Consider the following 18622-nt stretch of genomic DNA (forward strand, 5'->3'; position numbering starts at 1 on the left):
ACCATAAAGTGCACTTACCTGGGATGAATTGTTGTAGGCAATTTCAACTTGAGACCCATCGGTGGAAGTCTGTGGGAGACATTGTCCCAGCAGAGCAGGACACCACCAGCGAAAGCCTTGCCTGCCACTGTTTTTTTTCCTTAGCTCTGACAGCCGGAAATCAGGATTAGCTGGCAGCATGAACTCCAACTGCCAAATCACTGTATATGATATCTGGGTTTTTATGACAAACCGTTACCCCAAAACTAGTAACGTGGAACATGTCTAAAACAAAGAACACGAGTTTTCATTGCAATCTGATAGCTTGAACCAGAACCTGTTAACACCAGATACCCCCTCCTCCTGCCCGAGAGAGTCCCTGTTCATTCGTGTGATGCTGGAGCTGAAGCCTAACTAGATTTTGGGAGCGAATGAAAGGAACTGCTTGAATTTCTAATCCGAAATATAGAAAAATTCTGTTGAGTTTTCCAGCAGAAGTTATCACCCATTCAGAGGAGCAGCAAGAAGAGAATGAATGGCTCATTAGGTCCTTAACACAAGAAACCCTGTTAAGTTCTTTACACACAAGGAAATTACACTATTTTGGTTCCAAAAAAGCCAGTATTTTATTGTGTTTATTAAAAGCTGAGTGGCACAACATTCATAGAAAGAATTTAAACTGATTTTTTGGGCCTCAGTCACCTAGAAATTAATTTTTCTATCATTTTTATTTGAACTTAGACAGATGTAGGTTAAAGTTGAACTGAAGTACTTGGGGTGCCTTGAGTCAATAAAATCCACCAGGGTATGTTCAAGCCTTCATTTATATTAGAGCTGCTGGCATGAAAAGATGAATCTCCTGGTAAAGTACGTAACTTAGTCCACTTGAAAGCTTACACTGATCAAAACTCAGATTAGAAATAAATTGATTGGCTGACTCTCCAGTCCCACTCTATGTGCTATTATTAAATCCAAACCTTTTGCTATGACCTGTATTTGGTATCTTCCTCCTCTAAACTAGCACTTTTTTTTTTTCTTTTTTTTTTTTACTTTCTTACTCCTCCATACTGGGTTACCTCTATGTCAACAGATTTAATTTATGCTAGCTGATCACTTCCAGGAAAAGCAGTTCTCAAACTGACTTCAAAACACCACCCATAGATGGCAACATTCACAACAGTTTCACCTAAACCATCAACTGGGACTGAAGTGCTGCAGCAATTACAGGTAACACAGCCCTCTGATTGCTTTTTACCTTATTTCAAAGTTGTTATATTAGTGTAAGAGGTAGTGCCCAGAACTGGTTAAAAAATGGAACTACTAAAAAATTCAAATGAGGGGAAAAAAAAAAACTTGGGCTTTAGTCCCCCCTGCAATAATTAGAAGTTTTGAAAATATATAGTGGGTTGAAATAATTTAAATAAGTTACTAAAAGCATAGCAAGATATTAAATCTGAAATCAGGTAAAAATCCCAGGTTTGCTAAAAAAAAAGAAAACAAGGAAGTATTTCTCACAACTACTAGTGCACAGCATAGGATCCAACAGGAATAACTAAGTAAAACCATCATCTTGTGATTAACGTGAAGAATCGACTAACGGAACAAAGCCATGACAAATAGGGCTAGACGGCAATTCTGCTCTAACACTAGAACGCTGTGATCCATTCAGGTCTTCATAGTCCATAATAAAAACTTCTCCCACAGCAAAGAACAGTAAATAAAACAAAACTATTGTTTCAAAACTTTTTGCATAGATCAATACACAGACAAGTAGACAATGAAAAGATTTATTTTTTAGTCTTCAGATACTTGACGTTTCAACCACATTGCTATGAAAAAGAAAGCTGTGCACAAAGAGCCATACCATCCCATCCACCAATTAATTTTCCATGGTTTTAAATTCCGTCACTGACAAATGACTACATCTCAGAACAGCTTTTTTGCGTGTTCTAAAAATTGCTTGTAACAAAACCATTCTCCCAATTCCAGAGATTTAACAATTTTGCTGTTTTACTTGGAGATGCAAAATAGAAAGTATTGAACTTGATTTGGAAAGTTCATTTTAAGCTAAATTAGTACCAAAGCAGCAGAGCATTTTATGGCATAGTCAAACACGCATATCAGCAGTTCGTGGAATCACTCTCTTCTTTCACCAACAAGAAAATTTCAAAGAAATCAGTAAATTTGTCACTGATCCTGTTTCAAGTCTTTGCCCACAAGCATTGAAGTGACTGGGTGCATAGAGGCTCTATGCTCCAGAAACGTCTTGACAGCCAGATCTCGAGACTTGTCAAAACTGTAAAGGTCCCTGTAAAAGAAAAAAAAGAAAGAAAAAAAGCACCATCATCACTACAAAAATCTATGAAAGTAGTACAATGGGGATTTTCTCAAGGTTTTACTTTTCCCTTGAAAGCCTCACAATTAAGGTGCATACTGGGAGACTAAGCTTTTTTCTATTAAAAAAAGTCAGCCAGTGGAAAGCAACTCTGAAGATAAGCTTGTTCACAGTATACAAAAAATTCTGTATTGTATCACTTCGAAGCATAACATAAATACATGTACAATGTCAAGTAGTATACATTCCGTTATACTAAAAATGCCAACAGCATGAGCTCCTACAATTTGGAGATTACGTTTACCTGAACAAGGGTCGCGTAAACTTCATCCTGCCCTGATCTGTTGCCATTTTTAGAGCCAGAGGAATAGCTTCTTCCCACTTGGACTTGATGCAGAGGCGCAGCCATCTGGAAAAATGTACACTTTTATTTTCATTTGCAGTGGTTAGTTAGCTTACGATTCTGTTCCCATAAACACTCTGAGCAGTGCTATGTCATCATGGGAATGAAATTCTAGCTAAGTTCAACATAAAATATTTAGTGTCTGACTAGCATGTTACAAAAGTGGACTTTCCATAAAATAGGAAAAATTTTTTTCAAAGTTTCTCCAAAATGGCCTAATTATTTTCTGCAGCTATGTATTTCCTTTATATTACAGTACTGTCCAGTTGCATCACGCAGAATTAGAGCTGAATTATGTAGCAGTTGTCACATCTGACCAAGTGATTAAAAAAAAAACAACAACAAAACCCAAACAAAACATCACCAGCAACTGGCATGTACTTGTTTTGTTTTAAAAATAAAAAGAAACTGATCTTGTTACAAGAAGTAGAAACTGTCCTGTATGTTAGTTAAGGCAGAATAACCATCACTACTGCAAATGTATCCAAGTACATAACAGTAGCAAAATATGCAATACTTCAAGATATTTGTAAAGATTACTTACGTCCTCAACAATACCTTTTTTAACAAGTGACTGTAAACACAATGTGTAAATACAAAATAGAAGAAATTAGGCTGGCACAAGAATCAAGCTGTTTAGCTAGAAGCATTTCCTACTTGTTTAGAAACTTCCTTTGATATTTACTTTTCTTTTGATGAGACAAAAGCTTTGTGATAGTGAGCATTAAAATGTGACAAAAGCATTTCCAAGTTGTGTTGAAAAAAACACTGGCACAACAGCAGAAGAACCGATTAGGTAAGTCCAGAAGACCTGTTCCTGACTAAATTTTTTGAAATATTTTTCAGGCATGTTTGAGTCACAGAGAGGCTCACTATTGTATTACCCAGTACCACCCCCAAAATAAAAGTTAGCAGGTCATCACGTTCCTTTGCTAGCATGACAGATGAAAATAAAGCACAGGTAATCCACTGCTCACTTCCAGTTCTTCTACTAGACTATTTACCCAATTCATAAGCAACAGAATACCACTCTGGTAAGCATGCTTGCTCATGGACTTACAAAAAACCCCACAACAACAACAAAAAAAACCCCAAACCCTGCACCAGTTGTATACAACAGTATGTCTCAAATCACTTATAAAGCAGGACAGTTTGTTTTATGAAAGCATTTAAGATTAGAAAAATTACCATACTAGCACAAACCTGAATCTTATTTCAGAATTGTTTATAGCATTGAAGTCATATACTTGCTGCATTCGTTTAACATGTGACACTGGAAGAGGAGCCTGAAAAAGGAAATTGCATAGTCAGTATAAGCCAGAGGCACACTTCAAGCCACATACTTCAAAAATAAACAGGTTCATTCAAGAAGATTGATGCTACAAAGGAATTAAAAGCTTACCGTGACAAATATTTGTATTTGTTTCTTTCACCTTCTCATATTAGGGAGGGGGCAAGGAGTAAATGTTAGCAAATTCCCACATCCAGTACTACCGAAACATTAAAAACTTGAAGTATTTTCATTCCATTTTATTTATAGCTTATTTGCTGTAACATCAAATACAGACAAACTCAAGCACCTTATAGTTTTATTTTTACCTTTCAATCCAAAATACTCTATATGTTGCTCATTAGCTGAAGAGCCAGACATAATCAGGGAGGCATGGCTGAAGGTTTTACTAACTATGTATGGTGAGAGCAGGTTATTTTAGCAAAACTTAAAGAAAATGGACAACTTAATTCCAAAGCACACTTGGGCTTCTGCCTCTGCTTTTGTGATACTAGAATCAAGTTACCCCAGGCATGCATTTACCTCCAGAAGCAACAGTGCCAGGAACTCAATCAACTGATGAGATGACATATCCTTCAGGTCTGCTGAGCTGAATGAGTCCAAATCACACTCTTCTGCCTAAAAGAGAATGGTTACTTAAGTTTTTAACAGGTATTTCAAAGTACAATCAGGTGTAATTTTTTGTTTGGACATCTGCATTTACTATTGAGCCATTCCACATAAAAAAGATACTGATTTGTGTTTGTGCAGGATGTTACAAGAAGTGGAAGGGAGGGACTTAAGCTACTGTCTGATATTTGGTATTCTTCACTTCAATTTTCACTTGTTTTCTCTCCACTGATCTTTTTATCTCTGCTGTCTTTCTGTTAAAATTAAGTGAAAAATCAAATACTTTTTCTATAAAAAGTAACATTGAGAAGAAGAAAGTTAAAGATACAAGTACAGTGAAAAGCCACAGAGCTAACAAAAGGAAGGTATGCTGAATTCTCTATTAGTTGTATGAGTTTTATGGTTAGAATTGAGAAAATTGTATGGTATTAGCTACTTATTATGATTTATGTATTTCAGTTTTTGATGAGAAATGCATACTAATTCCAGTATAATGTAGGAGGATTATTGCTAATACAATATAATCAGTCATGTAGAGATACTTTGGCACTTGTTTTTAAGTCAAGCCATAATATCAGGGTTTCAAAAAGAATATTCTCAGTTTGGTTACTAGATAGAACAAAAAACTGGCTGTGTGCCTTGTTAAAATATGTACAGTGCTTCACGTACAGAAGTCATAGCAAATCCACAGACTCTATGATGAAAGGCTAGTCTACGAAATGCAAAATCCCTGGCAGCCATACTGTCACCATAAATACATTCTCTCTCAGCAAATGGTAGATTTTAGAAGAGAATGGCTCACTTTGTATAAAGAGAACTAGCTTTTCAAGATACAGACACCTCAGTGTTCTTTAACCACTCACTTTGATCCATCTTTGGCTCAAGGCAACACAAGCATTTGCTAGTGTCATATCATACCTGTTAAATATTAAAAACAAAGGATCACCTTTTGGAAACACAAAAAGCTCCTGCAATATTTTTACAAGAATGCTTAGAAATTATTTTCAAATGGCTCCACATTTGTTTGTTATAGGCTCCAACTCAACATTGCAACGCAATTTACAAAAGATCTATTATAATGAAATATACTTCAGTTTTAGTTAGAAGCACTTTGTGCATAGGTGACACTATCCCTTGATCCCATACACTCCTAAAATGGTCAATAATTCCGAGCATATATGGTCGTACATATATTAGAGCTTATAGCTGAAAAAAGAATGTTGTTGTGACAAACTGTCAGAAAAAAGAATCTTTCCTGGTGACTTTCAAAGCAAAATGAATTTCCACCAGAATAAAAACTTGAAAATATTAACAGCAACATTTTTTCCTCCTATATACAAATATATCAATTTCTACATAATACTAGGACATTTTCTAATAAAACATTAGTGGGAAGACCCTGTTTACAAACTGCTTTATGACTGTTTGGAAAATCATGTGCAATCTGGAGAAGATGAACTATAAAAGAATGCAGCTTACGTAGGCTTCACTGGCGGCATTCCTGGAGCATGAAACCAGGAGTTCCAATCAACTTTATCAAGAACGTCTACCTACACAGAAACACAAATTCTTATTCAATTTTAAATGTTATTGTTAGAGAAAAGCATACCCTACAAAAACTAGTTTCAATCTTTTGTTTTGTTTTTTAACATCCCTCCAATTACCCTGGAGAATCCTATACAGATTACTTCAAAACAAAATATTCCCTTCTAAGGAAAGGGAAAAAAAAAAAAAGGCATCATAATGCAAACCCATCTTTGTAAGATGCCAGACTACATTGTATTAAGATCTTGAGATAAAGAAGAGGAAGATAAAGAACTGGTCCTTAAAGAAGCTAATTCCTGAGCTATACCATAGTTTCACATAATTAAAAGGTTTCAAGCAATTAGTTTTAAATATTACCCAACCTTATCCTTGAAGTAGGAGTACAAGAACTGCTTCCAGTCCTCCGTTACTATGCTCTTATAAGCAAACTGCTGAATGTAAGCCTTCAAGAAGCCAATGAAGACATCTAACAGTTAAAAAAGGAACTGTTTCAGTGTTCGAAATTAAAATGGGAAACAATAATATATAAAGTCTGACTAACACTTACCTGGTCCTCCAAGAAGTTGTTCAAGGTGAAAAAGCAAAGCAAAGCCTTTCTCATATGGAACAGATGAATAGGCAGCATCAGGATCTACTTCATTCAGACTAGGGATGAGGTTAGTTACAGGATTTTTATCTCCAAGAGTATTTATCTGTGACAAAGACACAAGAAAATATATTCATCTAGGAAAACTAGCACTCTCGCAAATCACTACTAATCCTATTTACAAAGGTATAATCCATCCAAAACTAAGATGGCCTCATTTTAAAGCATTTTTCTCATTCTTTTTCCTGAAGTTCTGAATCTGCACAAAACGTAGTTTACTAAACTTTTTTTTTCATTTTGTTTTCCCAGTATCTGATTGCGTATCAAACAAAGATGTTAGGATCAATCAGCCTGTGCTCCAACTGTCTCAAAGCAGTTAATTGCTGTCATAACCACGAGTACCTAATAAGCTATCTATATTTATCCCTTTATTAACAAACTATGTAACTACTTGATTTGAAGGGTGGTATAAAGAATGAAATACAACAAGGAAATATTCACAGTAAACCAGGTAAACTGCATCACCAAACTGCATGAGAGGGTTGGAAATATCACAGGCTGGAAATCTGAAAACTAAAGTTTACCTATGCTACCTAAACACAAAACTAAAACAACCCACCTAGACAGTAACAGGTTAGGAATATGCTCAATTATAACGCAGTACACCGGAAAAAAAGATATCAGTTACTTGCACGAGGCATTGGAAAGTCTGACAGTCATACTTGCAGATAATTTTTACAAGCTTTCAGCTGCCTACCAGTATGCTAACTGGTAATACTGCAATTTAGCCATACCCAGAACAACCAAGAGAGTCTGTAAAGATGTTCATCCTGACAGAACAGCTTAAAACAGTTCAAAAAGCTTTACCTAGTCTGAGTATATTAAGCTATTACCTTGGGAAGAGATCCTATACCTTGGAATCAAAGTTGTTTATCCTCTAATAAGAAAGTGTTATGAAGGCTGACTAGACAAGTCTTATTTGTGGTAAACATACGAAATCAGCTATATTTTATTTAGGTATATGCTTAAACATAAAGTTATCATAACTTTAAAAATATTCACCGTATTCTGCAGTTCCCTCCAACCTCCTAGGGCTTGAAAGTGCCTGAACTGCTCACCAAACAACCGACCGCCAATCCTGCGTTCCAGGTACACAGTATGTCCCTCATTCAGCCTGGAAATACATTGATAAAGTCAGCACTGGTAGGATGGCAAAATTAATTTAGTTGGTCTCTTTACAGATTAATTTTAAAATATGAGTTGCATTGCACTGAACATCACACCTACCAAAAATGCTCCCATGTTTTGTTTGTTACCAAGTTTCCTGTCCAGCTGTGAGAGATTTCATGAGCAATAACCTGAAACACAGAAAACAATGACAGATCTACTGTTTAGACTCCTCTGGAAAATGAACATCAAATCCCAACAAAAAGAAAAAAATGCTAATGGGATCTCATTTACTGCACTACATTCCCAAAGCCAGTTAGCATTCACAGCTCTGTAAACTCAGCCATATAAATTTTTTTTGGAGAACTAACACTATCCTACCGAACCTTCTCCAGAAATAATTTTGAATGTCCAGCCTGCAAGTCATAGAGCCACACTGATCAACAAAAATAATTCCTCTGGTAGCATGGTGCAGGTACTTGTGTATGAAATCACATTTCAGAATACCGGATCCATGCCAAGTGACAGACTAGCACTACTTTCCCACCTAAGCATCTTCTGCAGTGCTGGGATGTTCTAAAATATCAAACAGGAAGAAAACAGTCACCCCTAGAAGGATAATGATGCATGATACATTAAAAAGTATCTATGTCAAATATTTCAGTATTCTTGGGATAAGACAATCATATTTTTTTAGCAGTATATCAGTCTAGTAGAAAGACATATGAGATAAAACAGCATCCAGAGTACTCAACTTCCCAGAAAAAACAGAATTTACTCAAATCATACTCATGATTTCCACTTTAAAAGAAAACTGTACACAATGTGAGTTCTAGTGCATAGACAGACATATAGAGGAAGAAGTTCCCTACAAACAATTTTGATGAGATCAATTCAGTTGATCTTTTTTTAAACATATCTACACACAGGACAGGAAAACAGCTATTGAGCAGGTAACTTCAGTCAGCCCCCTATGCATACAGGCACCCATGTTATTTTCATCTGTTCATTACACAAAATACATGTGTCTCCAGTTTTCTAGCATTTATTTAGAACTAAAACTCACTTTGTAAGACTTCTTGAGTTACTGCCTTAACTTTTAATTCCCCCAATGAAAAAAAGACCAAGTTTTCAGGTATCTGTTACAGAGGAAGTTAAAATACAACTTCAAGTTTTATTCTACTTGAAGACATGAACCTATTTTGCACTTACATTTGATAGAGATCGATCACCTGCCTAAAAAAAAAAAAAAAAGAGAGACAAGGCAGTTGTCAGTTCAAGTAAACCTCAAAATATACCACTTAATGCAGTTTCACGTATGATCCCTAACTCCAAAGGAGGCAGGAACATTTACAGTTCTTTCTAGGGAGAAGATTAATCCAATTTGTAGATTAATATCCATCACCTGATGGATAAGCAAGCCCTAAGGAAAAGCTGACTTTTATCACTGTTACACTTACCAATAATGTTGGAGTTACAAAAGTAAGACAAGGATTCTCCATACCACCGTAAGGAAAAGAAGGTGGTAAGACTAACAAATCATACCGTCCCCATACATAGGGTCCTGCTAAATCTTCTGCTGTTTTCAGCATAGCTTCAGCCTGAAACAAGAATTCACATTAGTTCCTAACATTACTTCTGACTACAAACACTGAATAAGAAATAAGCTATGGATCCCATACTTCATTCTCTTTCACCTTGGCATGTCCCACATGCAAAATGAGTACAAGACTGTATCAATATTTATTTTCAGCAGTAGTTTTGTGTTGCGATAGAACAGCAGCATTTTTTGGGGTGGGAGGTAGAGAAAGGAGAGCTACAGATGAACAAAACACTGAACTACAGTCTGTTTCTTTTCCAATAGTATGTGAAACTGTTAGTTTACAAAACATTTTTTTGTTAATTACTCACCTCAGCAAATTCATAGGCTGATTTATCCACTAGCTCCTTTTCAGCCCACACCAGTGTTCTTGGGCCAATCTTTCTGTTGAAAGTAAAAATGCCACTAAGACACTATGAACTGGAAATAATTCTATGGGAAACTAATACAGAGAGCATATGTTTAACTGTGCTCATGAGTAACTCCTGTTGCTGAAGAAGCTCATTAGAGAGTCTTTGTCTCTTTTTCCTCTCCACTGCTAAAGTAAAGCTTTAGAAAACAAAACAAACCACACACATCCACAGTTCAGGACAAATAAAGAGGAAACACATTTATAGATTTGAAAAAGCTGTAAAGCCCTAATATAAAGGCATTATTATTGGCGAGATTAACACACCCTTGTGCAGATGAGCAACGAGGCTGAAGCTGTAATTTTCTGCCTTTTGTACATGACGAGGCTTATCAGTTACCTGAGGAAAAAGATACTATTCCCTGAGCTAGAAAAAGCCCTTAGTGTTCCAATCAATTCCATGGTATTTCTTTAACTTACAGCAAAAGTATATTCTATAGAAAAAATGATGCAAGAAGGAATCAAGATACATGCAGTTTGATATAAATAAACAGGTTCATTGAACCTCTAAGACTTTTTAAAACGAGACAAGACCAAGAAACAAAAAAGATAACTCTGAAGATTTATTATGATTATTAATATTTATATTGTGTGTAGATTCACTCACCTGCTTTCTAAAGCTCCAACCACTAAAGCAATCAAGTAGCAAGGTATGGGAACCTAGTGGAGAACATAAGAAAAAAAGAAATCTTATTTGTAATGTGAGCTATCAACACCACTGATTCCAAGAAGAACAAAGGTACGTAAATAAAGAAGTGTGCACATTTCCTCCATAGTTTCCTGCCTGATGTTCTAATAAAGGCATTGTTTTTTCTCCCCAAATGATACTCCTTTATCTACAAGTACTTGTTTCACAGATGTTTCATGCAATGGCCACAAAACTGTAAGTATCATCTCTGTTTGAAAAAAATCTGCATATGTAAGAGCACACAAAAATGCCACTGGTTTGGTTACTGTTCAAAAGAAAGTCAGTTTTCCATAGTCATTCCAGTTCCATTAAATTTTATGGAAGAAGTAGTTAAGAGATACTGATCAGATAAAGGGCAGTTGTATCACACGGAAAGATGCAGAAAGAGCTTTGATGAATTCAAGTAAACATTTATAGATATAAAAGAGTCAGCAAAATCAAAATATATATATTTGATTTCCATGTTTGGTATTAAAATAAATTCTAAGTATTTGTTATTTTAATGAAAAAAATTCCAAAGCTACAGTATCCTTATAGAGAAATGCTTTCTCACAGTGCTCTGGAAACAAAAGGGGATAATACAGCCGTCTCTGTAAAAGTTCCATTTTATTTGACTAAACAATGTTAAATAAGACTTTAAATCATAATTACTTGGAGACAACATTTCAGAAAATTTTATTCCACCATTATCCCCAAACCATTTCTATATCATTTATTAAAATAGACATACCATCATGTGCGTTTTAATTTTACATATTAACCCACAGAATGTATTCTTGAAAAGATTTAAGTCCATTGACTTGTGTTATACACAAGTTATTAAAAAACTGTCAATATATCTCTACATTTTGATGCCCAATTTGCTAATCTGAAATTCTGAAATCACTTCAAATCTCTATGGCTGTTGGGTTATAAATTCATTTTTACAGAGGCTGCTCTCCACTACACTTCTTACCAGCCTGGCCATGCAGGAGCAAAAAAAAGTAGTTTTAGGTAAGCTCAGTACACATATATATCCAAGAGTTTGACGCATTTGCCTTTTTCATCTAAGGAAACACATGCCTTTTCTAACAAATCAGTCTCATGGTTTTGTATGTTAGATGATGCGTAAGTGTTTTTTAACACATTTGTCTCTTTATTTATCTTATGTTTAATGCATTTGACTTTTTTTTGTTTAATGAAACACATGCCTTTTCTAACAAATTAATCTAATGGTTTTCTATATTAGAAAGTGTAGTATAACTTCAATTAGACTAAATGTTATTCCTTGCACAGGTCCACCAAACTTATCAACTGTGTATTTCTAGATAACATAGCTCTGGATAACATACAACATAGAAGCCTTATGCACAAGACCACGAGTGGCAAATGTTTTTGGCTCCACAGAACACTGCACTTTGAAGAGCTCACAGATAAGGTAACAAATTGTTACTCTCTCTCTCTCCCCTCTTGCCTCTCTCAGGTTTCACTTAGCAGCCAAATCAACACAACAGCTGCTGCAGTTCAGAGTAGGTTCCCCTCCTCTCCAACAGTCACACAACTCCACCCTTCCTTGCAGTCATTCAGTCCCTCAGCAGCCCAGATACTAAAACAATTTCTTTTTTTAAACTTAAATTAATTTTATCTGCTTGTTCAGCAAAATGAACTAGGCTCTCCAAGAGATCCCATAAACATCAGAACTGTAACCCAAAAAGCTGTGAGAAGAAAAATGCCAGAAGAGTAAATTGAGACTGCCACTTTATGAGCAGTGGAATCATTAAACTAGCTGCACCACTCAATAAAGCTTTATCCTGAGAACTGTAATCTCTAATTAGCTGGAGATACTTTCCATAAAAGTCAAATTTTTCACCTTTAAAAAAAAAAAAAATCTCTGTTGTCAGAATTTGTCTAACTTCAAGTTAAAAATTGGTTCCAATGCTCAGCTTCACTGCTAAGATCTCAGTAAGCTTAAAATTTGCAGGATCTGTTTTCCAAAACTCACTCCCATGTTATTCAAGTCCACACATTATTTCCCAAGAATCAGTGCAGACAGAAAGGGTTTTGACAGTACTAGCTTTGAGTATACAAAACATTTTGAAAACTCGAATTTGACTTTTCTGGGAATGCCAAAATGACCAGTAAACATCACCAGCACCTACTGGTTGAATTTTCAGAGCTGAAGATTGATAATACCTCCTATTTCTATAGTGGCAAAGACCCATCATAAGTCACATGATTTACTGATGACACTAAAACCATATCTGAAGTGATTGTGAACTGCATGAGTTAGGTATCTGTTTACTACCCTGGAGCACTTACGTTCTGACTGAAATGGTATATCTTCCAACAGCTGTCCTCTGGGTCAGGCATCTCTCCATTGCGATTAGCACTCATAAGAGCCACCAACTCTTTAGGAACGGATATCTGAAAAGTTACCCGACTATGAGGAACTCAGTCAGCACACAGCATTATACAATATACTAGAAGCAGCGATAACAAAAAGAGTGGCCCAGATTTGTTCTGTTCTTTCCGTCAAGTAGAATGTAAGGCATATAGTAAATTTTGTCTTAAAGACTGGCAATATTTAATTAACCAGAAGGATTACCTCTGACAGAAGTTAAACATTTAACTTTCTTCAGGCTACTGAATTGTAATGTCACATTGCACATCTTGGTTTTTGCTTCCTTAAAACAATCAGACTATTTATGCCAGGACTGCAAAGATCCCCTAACTATGTACCAGAATATATTATTTAAGGCATACATGAGAGTCATTTCAAGTATTTTTACTTTACAACACTCTTTGTTGTCTTACTGTCGGCTTTTCGTGATTTAAGAACATAATTCTTTCCTACTACAGCACTTTTTTTTTCTTTTGGAAATAAAGATATATGTGAATGAAAAAAAGAGATGATATAGATAAAAGAAAATGGTAAAGCTAGAGAAGTGCCACAGGGAAGACAAGCAGGTTTTGGCTCTTACATTAGGCTAAAAGTCAATATCCTGTGTTTTTATTTTAGGACACATGCTGACAGCTACAAAAAAAACAATTTCACCCATTGTAGTAGTTGTCTTTATTTAGACACACATGACTTAGGTTCATCTACCTCTGCATAGTAGGTTAGTTTCACAGCAGGTGTGTCTTGGCATGGAAAGATGGCTCTGCAGTGGGTAGCCTGGAGGGGGGGGGGGGGGGGGAGGGGGAAGAAAAAAAAAAAGCTAAAACATAACAATCTTTCTAATACAGAGGACTAGAAATAAATCAAACTAATATATTATATTAGAAATCTATACAGCTCCTCCAGAAAATTCATCATCCACAAACCAATACTTCCTATCACTTATAGCTTATAGTAGTTTTCATAGTTAAGGGTTTTCTAAAAGAAATAATGGTAGGCAAGGCAGATCAATAGCCACATAGATTCATAGCAAAGGACTGCATGTTCTTCAACAAGAATACTGGAGAGGGTAAAGCAGTTCTGGAGTTATTAAATTGCAAACATATAATGAAATCTCAGCAATGTCCTGATTTACTAAGTGTTTTCATTTAGAACCTCTGACACACAATTAGAAGTAATGGGCTACCGTACTTTCCCCTACTAGCCTTCCTCTCCAACTCTTCGGAAACCAGGGGGAATTACAGGGGTATGGAAACAACAAGTTTAAAAAAAGAAAAAAAATGAATCCACTCAACCTGACACTGGCTGAAGAGAAATGGATGTTTCTTTCCAGAAGTTTGCTCTGGAGTAAGCCATTGGAGAGCTGAAGACTTTGGAGAGCTTTCAAAAGCTATTTCAACAATTGCTTCTTGTCCCCTGTGTAATAAAGGAAATAGTCAGACTGTTTTGACACAACTTTTGATCACTACTGAAATTCCTCTACAAAGATTTCTGGAAAATAGGTCTGCAGCACTGTCTCAAAAGCATTAAAATTAAGAACAACTAGCATATTAAAAACAACTTTTCTCTTTCAATTATGATAGTAAAAATTAGCTGGTTTATTTCAATTTTAATGTCCCAAGACACTTCTATTATTGTTTTTATTAACCAGAAACTTTTCCTCTCCTCTCTTCAAGGAGAACATGGACTTTTTCTTTAAACCATTTGGACCAGCTAAATACATATAGTTTTGTCACAACTATCTAACATTGTACACGTAGGTATAAAAACCCCACTGCAATAAGCAAACAAAAAAGTCTATAAAGCCTACATAAGAACATACACATCTTAATAACATAGGATTTGTGTATGCTGTAAATAAAAAAAAATTAGAATTTGCAGCTGATGTTATGTTCTGTAAATACGACCCTGTGCTGGTTTCGGCTGGGATAGAGTTAATTTTCTTCCCAGTAGCTGGTATAGTGCTGCGTTTTGGATTTACTATGAGAATAATGTTGATAACACATTGATGGTTTAGTTGTTGCTAAGTAGTGCTTACACTAGTCAAGGACTTTTCAGCTTCCCATGCTCTGCCAGGTGCACAAGAAGCTGCGAGGGGACACAGCTGGGACAGCTGACCCCAACTGGCCAAAGGGCTATTCCATACCATACGACGTCATGCTCAGCATATAAAGCTGGGGGAAGAAGGAAGGAAGGGGGGGACGTTCGCTGTGATGGCATTTTGTCTTCCCAACTAACTGTTACGTGTGATGGAGCCCTGCTTTCCTGGAGATGGCTGAACACCTGCCTGCCCATGGGAAGCAGTGAATTAATTCCTTGGTTTGCTTTGCTTGTGTGTGCGGCTTTTGCTTTACTTATTAAACTGTCTTTATCTCAACCCATGAGTTTTCTCACTTTTACCCTTCCGATTCTCTCCCCCATCCCACCGGGGGGGGAGAGTGAGCGGCTCTGTGGTACTTAGTTGCCGTCTGGGGTTAAACCACGACAGATCCTTAAGCAGAAAAAAAAGAAATACTGAAAATAGTAACTACTGGAAAACCCTAATAACAGTAGGGTTAACAAGAAAAATAAAAAATGTTCAAGTTTTATTCAGGGTTTCAGAACTCTTGTAAAGTAAAAACTAACAGCTCTGTGCAAGACAGGTACCAGCTTGCTAACAAGAGAACACACACAAACCTGACACATTCATACTCCTGTTTTTTAAAAGCATATCATAACCACCACTAACACCAAAAGCACACAGAAGTACTTGCTTCTGTTATTGGAAAGTTCCAGGTTATACATGCAACTCTCTGGAATTAACAATCCAAACGTAAATCAGAACAAACTTCAGCTAATCAGAGCTGGACACTAGATAAGCTGACTAGGGTATACATATCTGGTTTATAACCAGTATTCCAAAGTACGTATTTGACAAGAAAAGGGAAAATACTTTGTATTACCATAAGGCACATTGCTTACTGAACAGTCAGCCTTTCAGTTGTAACTCTTACCCTCTCCTATCACTGTTTCACTGATATTTACATGGGGGACTATATCTCTCACAAGATTATAAATTATTACAGTAATGACTCATAACTCCCTCTTTGTAGCTTTTCTTCTTACAAGGAAATTTAGCAATAAAAAAAAAAAGCTGAAGTCAAACAAAAGAAACAGGTCTATGTTTCTGCTGTGGCCTGTTTGTTCAAGTACTTCATTTGTTCGGTTTCGTATCAGATCATAAGTGTTTCCCCAGGAGGGGCAGCTATTGTAGACATTCCTTTCTCTTCCATATTATGTGTGTTTCTAAACTGCATTTATTCAGAGAACAACAACAACAAAATTAGAAACCAGACATGAGTTTGTAAAGGTTGTAACCAGTTTTAAAAACAAAACAGTAATAAGCAACTTAGTATACAATTTTATTCAAACAAGGGAACCTGCTTATACGATCACAGCTCTCAGCTTTGGCATGTGAGATACCACGGAGTTACAACATATAAAGCAAGCTGCCAAAAAATGTATTGTAATTTGGCAAAAACTTTTTAATCCATGCAACTTAAGAGGTAGATTATAGTTAGTTCATTCTCCATCACGCTGCCAAAACTCAAGTTCCAGTTTTTAGGGACTTGGGCTTCGCGTAGTCAATACAATAAGACTTTTATTATTTGAAAACATGTTTCTTTCTAACTGTAGTGGTAACCTGCAGTTCTACAGAAATGCAGAATCAATCCTTGTATAAAAGAAAGGCAAACAGGGTCTGTAACTCCATATGCACCATACTGTAGCAATTCTGAACATGACAAAATTCAGGTAGTTGAAGCAGAAAGAATATTACTGATGAGAAGCACCAGAAAAACCATAATACATTACACATCATTTTGCTGCTTACTTTAGCAAGTCATTTTGTACATGATACAAGATGGGTACAAAGACTCCCAAAGTTTTGGCTGTCTAATGAAAGCCAAATATTAAATTCATCTACAAGATCATACCAAATAAATGCAACACCCTAATTTCTAAGTCCCTTTGCAAGCTTTACACAACGACCCTACAGGCAGACAAGCAGCTTATACAGGGCATTTTGGAAACCACCTAAAGGAATAGGCAAAAGTGTTTACCTTCTTAGTTCGAAAGGAAGCGTGATTTCCAGGGGAGTCCCCTTGAAACGGTGCTTTTCTCCAAAAACAAACTTTGCATCCTGTCCATTTACGGTCACTTTAAATACCTGTAGGTCTTTTGTATCCAAGACCTGTAATGAAGTAAATATTATGTACTTGTTAAACAGTGTAATAATTAATGTAGCACTCATCAAATCTTAAGCACAAGTCTCTCTGAAAGAAAAAGTCTGTACTAAGTAAAACCAGAAAAACTGAGTAACTATGTTGAGTATTAGGAACCAGCATTTTAAGAGAGCAGCACTGAACTTACAAAACTGGAGGGGGAAGAGAATGAAAACCAACTTCTGACCATGAAAGTTTAAGAGTTTACTAAGTAAACTACAAAGGTAGAAGACTTGACAGTTCAGCTACGGAATGAGCAGAATGATAGAAAAGCCCCTGCCAAAGCATCCATCCTGGAACTAGCCACGATGAATCAAGACTTTCATGCAACAGATGAATTTAATAATGCAGCATGAGTGAAGTTTTACTCTTTAGTAGTGACAGGATGGATTTTTTTTCTAAAAAATAAGCGCCAATCACAAAAGGATTTTATGGTGCCAGCATGAAAAAAAGCTCACAAACCCCAGACTTCACTTTGCATATAAAGCAAAGCAAAGCTAAAGAGGTTTATACGTTTACTTGCATAGCTAACCGAGCAAGTAGCTGGCATAATAAAACACACACGTGAAAAAGTCATAAGCGTAGTTTTCCAACGGTTTATTTCCATCTTTTCGGCAACAGGCTCTTCGCCATTTTAACAGGAAAATACCTATTTCTACCCTTCCCTTGCACAACGCGGCGGCTCTGGGCGCGACAAGCGGGAAACCTGGGCTGCCCAGGGGCAGCAAGCCGCTGTTAGCCCGCGGGCGACGAGCACGCTGGGGCCGCAGGCGAGCCCGACCAGCGCGGAGGCTCCAGCCGAGCAGGCGGCAGAGGCGGAGGAGCCCGACGGCGAGGTGGCCGCCGACGGCGGCGGGAGGGAAGGAAGGACCGGGTCGACGGCCGAGGGGAAGGACGGGGGAGACAGCTGAGGGGAGGCGACGCCGAGGAAGCAAACGGGTCGTCCCCGAGCGCAGCCCCCGGCACCCCGCCGCTCCCCGCAGTCGGGGGCTCCGGGGCCGCCCCTCACAAGCCGCGGGCAGCGCGGGCCCGACCGCCGCCGCCTTCCCGCCGCGGGCAGCCCGGGGGTCGCGTCTCCACACCCCCCCCGCCCCCACCCCGCCGTTACCAGGCAACGCAGCGCCTCGCGCTCGGCGCGCGCGGTGAGGGCCACCGTGCCCCGCAGCGCCTGCGCGCCGAAGTCCACACGGCAGCGCAGGTAGAGGTGCCGCGTGAGGCAACAGGAGGGCGAAGCGAAGGAGGTGGGGTCCGCCGCCGCCATCGCTCGCGCGCTGACTGCCCGGTGGCGCGCGGCCGCGGGCAACGCTGCAGCCGCCCCGCCCGCCGCGGGGAGGGGGGCCCGCGCGCCGGCCCCTGGGAGGCGTAGTTCCG

At 37.8% G+C, this 18622-nt stretch overlaps 1 protein-coding gene across 1 annotated transcript; it reads right to left on the reverse strand.

Annotated features, from left to right (window-relative positions):
- Nucleotides 1-1738: 1738 nt before the first annotated feature.
- LTA4H (leukotriene A4 hydrolase) lies at nucleotides 1739-18561 on the reverse strand. The gene is made up of 19 exons (XM_072865691.1): nucleotides 18360-18561; nucleotides 17090-17220; nucleotides 14285-14405; nucleotides 13698-13766; nucleotides 12911-13015; nucleotides 10532-10584; nucleotides 9827-9899; nucleotides 9376-9516; nucleotides 9128-9151; nucleotides 8036-8106; nucleotides 7811-7922; nucleotides 6710-6854; nucleotides 6525-6628; nucleotides 6097-6167; nucleotides 5481-5535; nucleotides 4531-4626; nucleotides 3921-4003; nucleotides 2619-2723; nucleotides 1739-2287 (listed from the first exon to the last, which is right to left on the reverse strand). Exons 1-19 carry the CDS (start codon nucleotides 18510-18512, stop codon nucleotides 2167-2169), a joined length of 1833 nt encoding a protein of 610 aa, XP_072721792.1. The 5' UTR covers nucleotides 18513-18561; the 3' UTR covers nucleotides 1739-2166.
- Between the last annotated feature and the right edge of the window lie 61 nt (nucleotides 18562-18622).

This window comes from Ciconia boyciana, chromosome 1, assembly GCF_034638445.1.
Source record: "Ciconia boyciana chromosome 1, ASM3463844v1, whole genome shotgun sequence".
NCBI lineage: Eukaryota > Metazoa > Chordata > Aves > Ciconiiformes > Ciconiidae > Ciconia > Ciconia boyciana.

Excerpts from the sequence above, each read along its gene's own strand:
- LTA4H (XM_072865691.1), bottom strand. The coding sequence starts at position 18,512 with ATGGCGGCGGCGGACCCCACCTCCTTCGCTTCGCCCTCCTGTTGCCTC. Across the intron at positions 17,221-18,359 it reads GCGAGGCGCTGCGTTGCCTG|GTCTTGGATACAAAAGACCT; the intron begins GTAACGGCGGGG and ends ACTTCATTACAG. Across the intron at positions 4,004-4,530 it reads TGGCACTGTTGCTTCTGGAG|GCTCCTCTTCCAGTGTCACA; the intron begins GTAAATGCATGC and ends TTCCTTTTTCAG.